A 6,975-nucleotide genomic window follows, 5' to 3' on the forward strand; every position below is an offset into this window, starting at 1 on the left:
AGATCACGTCTCAACAGGTAAATATTTCCACATGGGAGATCATCAGCATGGTGGAATAGCAGTACTGGTTTACAACAAACCCAACCATCCAATCAAGGTTAAATACCTCATTCTGCAAGATTTAAGTACATAATGAATTTATTCTTAAAAGATTTTAATTTCTTGTATTCTGAGCCTTCATTACAAACCTTTCTTTCCGTGGCATTCTAACTCCCAATCAAAAGGTTTGTTTATGACAATCAAAGCTATGCATCAAGTTTCTATTTATCTCAAACTGGTAATTCTCTAAGATTTTCCAAACACTGGCCCTACGGCTTCAGCGTAGGATGCTATAGTTTTTTTTTTCCCCCTTATGAAAGCACTAATATCAGGCACTATAGGTCTGTTCTGTTACGGAATGATGGGCAACCTGAATGTCCAGTTCAGTTTACGGATGCTGCATATTTTTCAATGAACATAAACCAGACCCCTCCACAAAAGAAAAATGGATATGAATCCAATAAACACAAAATACATCAACAGGGTATGTAACATACTGAGTCAGACAGTACACTGTTGGAGAATGAGGTCAGGGTTTTATCACAATAAAAGCTGTCAGTTCATCCTATTAAACGGTTCTTAAAAAAAAACAGTTTGATATAAACCAGAGGAAAAAGAAAAAACACAAAGAGTTCTTAAGACTGGAGGAGAGGAACACTGGTAGGGTAGTGATCCAGCAGGTTCCTACCAGGTGATTTCTCTTGAATGACATTGACCTTATGTGGAGGAGTTGAAAAACATCACGGAACAATGATAGAAATTTTGTTCTATTTTCTATGTGTTCTGAGGGCCAGGCAGGTGAGGAGTACATCTGCCGTTGCAGGTCATGCTTCACTGAGTACCTGTAAAAGATTAAATCAGTCAAAAGTAGCAAAAAACTATAAAATTCATGAAATGCATTTTATTACATACAACTTGTAAAATTATCTATATACTAGATCTTTTCACATATAGAATATAATTTCAAATGTGTAAATATAATACTGTTAATGTTGAGATCAAACTGATTGTTAGATGCCATTATATTTATACAGGAATAAGTAACTAATATAATGCTATTTTAATTCTCTTAGAAATTATTTTAATGCCACCAACAAGTAAACATGACTCTCATACATACATACACATATGTCATGAATTCCACGCTTTCTAGCCACATTTATTGAAATGTGCATTTTCCCATTCTCTAGCCTTTTCTCCGCTTCAGGCTTCTTTACCGAACATACGGATTCACGATCAACCGGAAGCAGTTCCGAGCAAATATATCACCATATAATATATCTGATTAAATAGTTTTTAGAAACTTTTTTTTTTATAAAGCATTTTAAATACCATGATAATCCCATTTAATGAATTTCAATGTAAATTAAGGCCTTAATTTAAAAAAATATATCATTTAATAACTTTTAATGATTTTTAATGACCTGTGGAAACCTTGTTATAAGTAAATTTGACTAAATTGCTCTTAGATGTTATCTAATTATTAAATGGAGCCCAGTCATGTGTAATTCAATCTTAGGTCAAAGATGAAGTTGTTTAAATCCGGTTCAGGTAACATCTAACATCTTACAAATTGCCATTCAATCTATGAAATAGAGACAACGTCTTGCAAACCAATATATGCTCGTCTATATAAAGTGAGATACCAGGCAAGGAGAGGATTCATTAAAACAGTCTGGAGGCCCACGGTAACTATGGAGGAGCTGCAGAGAATCAAAGCTTAGGTGGACAAATATGATGCCTAGAGAGCCATCAGTCTTGCTCTTCACAATTTTGCTTAGATTCTTTATAGAAGAGCAGAAAATAATTGTTGTAGGGAGCTATAAGGAGACCAGTCGGCAGCGTCCCACAAAGCAGGACACAGCAAACATAGAGAAATGTGCTCTGGTCAGATGCGATCAATATTTAACCTTTGGGCCAAAATGCAAAACACTGAGGCAAAACGTAAAGCTTATCACCCCGAACACACCAGTCCCTGCAGTGAGACATGGCCTTAGATGGGGACAGAGGTTAAACTTTGATGTTTAAACACAGAACTGGAGCGGCAGTTCTTATCTGCAAGAATGCTCCAATCAAAGACCAATTCTAAATCCAACAGAAAATCTGTAATAAGATTGGAAAGTTTGTGATTATAGTCCATCTCTTAGAAACCGTGCATAATTTTCCTTTATTAGAATTATCCATCAGTTTGAGTCAATCTGTTGCATAAATCCAAGTAAAACATAAAAGCTTCTAATATTCCCAAAATGTGCATAATTTGAGGAAAATGAATCCGTCAACAACTGTTCTTCTTGTTTACTTCCATCTTAAGACTCACCTTTCTGGCAAACTCAGGGAGGACGAAGGATGCTTTGTGAATATCAGGGTTGTAATACTTAAGGTTCAGACTTTCCATGTCTTCTTTAGTGAGGGCTTTCACTGGTTCCCTGAAGTTTGTTTCCTGAAAGTCAATAAGTTATGGAACAATTTTAGAATAAGTCAGCCTGTACAAAGACTCAGGAAGTAATGACTAACGGGAACAGAGAGTGATGCTTACAGGATTTTTACTGCAAAGCATAAATCCAATTTGGCCACTGGGATAAGTGGGGATGGTGCTGTAAGCATAGTCCACCACAGGGAAAAGTGTCTTGCAGAAGGTTTGCATCTCCTTTATCAGCTCCAAATGGAGCCATTGACACTCTCCTGGTAAATGAAACAAAGGAGAAATGAAATGACAGCGTGCCCCGCCTAAAGCTAAGCTAACATCATGGTATCTGTCCTGTAGTCAGAATACATTAGAAGGCAGAAAAGGGAAAATGCGATATAATAAAAGAATAATCTGACTGCATAAAAACTTAAACCATTTCAAGCTTTTTAATTTTGTTCGATCATTACCGCAAACTTCAATCTAATCCAATGTACTTTTATAAGATTATGTAACAGAATGTTAAAAAGAAGCTCAATCTCCACATCATCATGCTGCCTCCACTCTGTATTCGTGAGGGGACAATGTGTCCAGGGTGGAAAGTCTTATATTACCTGATGGTATCATGAGCATGTTGCATGTAGACAGGAAAAAAAAGCTGTTATCTACCAGATTAGCTGCAGATTGCAAACATGACTGCTTACAGTTTTCTCCTTCCCCTCTTCTATAAAGGGCAATGCTTTTCTTTAAAACTCCCAAGACATTCCAAGATGTCTTAGCAACAGTTATTTTAAAACTTAATTACACATAGCTGCACAGTAAACTCTTAATCAGAAGACATTTAAAAGTGACTTGATGCGTTTAAAAGGGTATTGATGCAAAGGGGAAGCTATGCCACTGCCTCAGAATTGTATTCATAAAAACAAAGATGCCATGGTTACTGACATCTTCAACTGCCCATTTACATGTTTGCTTATCTTGAAGTTAATTTCACTAAAATAGCTTGAATTATTGATAACGTGAAAAACTTAACTGTGAAAAACTTTTCTTCAGTCATCACTTTAAATAAAAGCTGGGCTAAACACACACCTACCCTGGGAGCAAATGATGCCGCCGCTTCTCAAAGCTGCTTTCATAAGCTGATAGTACGACTCCTTAAACAGACTCTCAGCAGGTCCTGTAACACAAGAGCACCAAACTCAAAATCAGGGTATAGCCTCCAAAGTGGAACATAAACAGAAACAAGTGGAAAAAATGTCACCCACCGACTGGATCTGAGGAGTCGGTTATAATGATGTCAAAGGCATCCTGGTTTTTCTTCATGAATTCAAAGCCATCGCCAACGTGGAGGGTGAGCTTGGGACTGAAAAATCCTTTGGCCATTCCTGGGAGGTACTTTTTTGATACTTCGATGACATCCTACACAGGAGAGAAGGTCAGCCTTCATGAGATTTCTCAGAGATTGTTTCGATGTGGATGATACTCACAAAAAGGCTAAAACATTTCCTGATAACCTTCTTCTTTCTACCCTTAGACTAATTGTTTTGTATTTTTTTGTTTGCTTTTGGCCTGAGGAGTTGATCTTCCCAGTTTCTCAAGTTATTATAGGGCTTACCCTCAGAGTAATAGTTCTTGTTCAAACCTCTTAGAGGAGTGTTTATCTAGTGCAGGGGTCGGCAACACGTGGCTCTTTAGTGCCCCCTTGCGGCTCCCTGGAGCTTTTTCAAAAAATTTATCAAAATCTATTTTTTTTGTTTTTGTTTTAATATGGTGTGCAGGAGGTCAAAGACAAATTATGTTTTCCAATGCTGTAAACATTTGTATTATAAATACATTTATACAATAATTTGCATCATAGCCATGGAGATCAGTGGTCATAACTTTCAACCAGTGCGGCGCGGTGACAGGCCAGCAAAGCTGCAGGTGTGTCTCGGACCATGGATCCAGAAGGGAAAAGAGGAAGGTAGCTGATGAGAAAAGAGGATTCAAAAAATAGAGCGAATCATTTGCTTTCATTATTAATGTGGAAGGATTGCCTGCATTTTTGCTTTGTAATGAGAGGTTGTCAACAAAAAACAATTGGAAAGGCATTTCCAGAGAAGGCTAAATATCCAGCCAACCATCAATCTGGGAGTGAGAGAAAAAGTGCGAATGCAGAACTTCTGGGTAAATTAGAGGAGCACAAAGATAGATTTAAGAAGTGGATTACATCTCCAAACTCCACTACTGATGCTACATAGTTTTGTTGCAAGGATGGAAAAACATCCACAGATCAAACAGGTAGAGCTCTGATGCAGGGATGGGAACTTTCTTCCATTTTTTCCCCAAATCCTAAAAACATAAAATCACACCAAGGAACACTGGTGACGGAGGATGTGGGATTTCAGGGTTAGAGAGCTCTGTTCTGATGGATGTCAGTTCCTGCTTGGTTCCCAATGACTCAATCAACTCCTCCCAACAGAAACACATCCACCATAGAAGGATTCATTTATCGTGTTTCCATAATTTCATCAATGCAACAAAACTGTGAGAGTGTTCACTGCTCCTCATGCTGTGACATTTGCCGCAGGATAAACATTTAATCATGAATGCTTACGGTAAGCCCACAGGCTTTAGAGCCAGTGTTGCCTTACGAGGCTTATATAAGACCTTTACATTTTTGCGGCTCCAGAAAGATTTTTTATTCTTTTTGGTCCAATACGGCTCTTTGAGCAGTTTGGGTTGCCGATCCCCGGCCTAGAGGGTTACAACAGTGTGTTTATGCTCTGAGAAGGTTGCAAGTACCCAGTTTAATCCCCACAGCCTGCACTCTGGGTCCCTGAGCAAGACCCTTAACCCCACACTGCTCCCTGGGCACCACACAATGGTACCCCACTGCTCCCCAAGGCAATGGGTTAAATGCAGAGTTAATTTCCCCATTGTGGGACAATAAAGGGATTTACATTTTAAACAGAGTAGCTCTTTTACAGTATGAAACTCAGGAGTATAAAGTGTCAAAGATGTCCATCCTCTTGGACTCACCTCATCTATCTCACAGAGAACCACAGACTCCACCAGAGGATGCTTCACCACCTCCCTCAACACGCCCCCGTCTCCCCCACCGATGATCAGCACCTGGAGAAACAGAGGAGAGCTCGTGGTTGATGGTTCCTGCCGTGACATGCAGACCTGGATCATCCTGAGTGAAATATCAATTCATTGAGTTGCACAACTGCTAGTAGGAGGTACCTTCTTGGGGCCCGGGTGGCTGCATAGAGGAAGGTTGGCTATCATTTCCTGATAGGCGAACTCATCCCTCTCCGTGCACTGTATTACCCCATCCAGCACCAACACGTTTCCATAAGTTTTACTGGAAAATACGAGAGAAATACAGTGAAGGGCTTCATGTGCAATTCTCTAAAGAGCTGATTTAAATAGAAAGGTAACTGCTTAAGATAAGACATAATTTATAATCAACGATATTCATTCATTTGAGAAAGAAAACTCATTGATTGATAGAGGCTAAATGGATCGAGCTATGATTTTCTCAATCACTGCTTGTTAACTGGAGCTAACAGCTATTAGCCACAGATGCAAAGCTAAAACACTTACCTCTTGAAAACCATAACATCTTGAAATTTGGACTTCTTGTGGTAGAGAACCTCCTCTACCTGCAGGCTCATCGCCTGGCCCGGCCACATAGCGCAGGACTCCGTAAACCAGCCATCCTTAATGTGGTCCATGACAGCTGTACACAGCCACAGGTAGGAACGCCAGAAGGGGAGCAACGTGAGCGACTTGAGACTACAAAGCCCATAGCGACATCCAAACATGCTGTCTTTAATTTGCGACCAATAGGATGAGGCTGACGTAACAAATTGAACTGTTGGGGCCTATAGTACGGCAGCATGCCCCGCCTAGTGTGTAGTTTGCTTGACGTGGCACCTTTGGCACCGCCCTGAGATCCACGTTAGGGATGGGAATTCCGACGAATCCTGAGAGCCAATTCATCTGGCTTAGATTCCAAACGAGTCTTTACTTTTTTTTTTTAACACCATTTAATTATTTTTTTTATATATATATAAAAAAATAAAAGCTGAAGGACTGATAAAGTTTGTCTAAGTCTAAGATGTTTCTATAATCTATTTTTATCTTTTGTCTTTTGATCTTTTTCGTTTTTACTGCAGCTGTAGCAGTGTTAAAGTATTGTTTTATAATTTAGGAAAAGTGCATTTCCTTCCACTGCTCATAGGGATACTTCACCATTCATAACCCAATCACGATGTCTGTTCCTAGCAAGCATATAATTACACAAAGAAACAATGTGACAAGATCCAAAATCCAAATACAAAGCAGAGTACAGAAAACAAATAGTTGGTACCCCTTGTTTTATGAAAGAAAAAGCACACAATGGTCACAGAAATAACTTCCATGTAACAAACGTAAAAAGTTAATTACACTTGAGTTGTAATCAGTCAGTGGTCATATACTAATAAATATATATATATATATATATATATATATATATATATATATATATATATATATATATA

General features: G+C 38.7%; 1 protein-coding gene across 1 annotated transcript; it reads right to left on the reverse strand.

Annotated features, from left to right (window-relative positions):
• Positions 1 to 346: 346 nt before the first annotated feature.
• srm (spermidine synthase) lies at positions 347 to 6,232 on the reverse strand. The gene is made up of 8 exons (XM_015378111.1): positions 6,035 to 6,232; positions 5,672 to 5,792; positions 5,465 to 5,557; positions 3,709 to 3,862; positions 3,537 to 3,620; positions 2,576 to 2,721; positions 2,357 to 2,479; positions 347 to 881 (listed from the first exon to the last, which is right to left on the reverse strand). The coding sequence occupies exons 1-8, from the start codon at positions 6,163 to 6,165 to the stop codon at positions 864 to 866; spliced, it is 870 nt and encodes a 289-aa protein (XP_015233597.1). The 5' UTR covers positions 6,166 to 6,232; the 3' UTR covers positions 347 to 863.
• Positions 6,233 to 6,975: the final 743 nt, after the last annotated feature.

The sequence above is a fragment of the Cyprinodon variegatus genome, unplaced genomic scaffold (assembly GCF_000732505.1).
Source record: "Cyprinodon variegatus isolate N-32 unplaced genomic scaffold, C_variegatus-1.0 Scaffold165, whole genome shotgun sequence".
NCBI classification, from domain to species: Eukaryota; Metazoa; Chordata; class Actinopteri; order Cyprinodontiformes; family Cyprinodontidae; genus Cyprinodon; species Cyprinodon variegatus.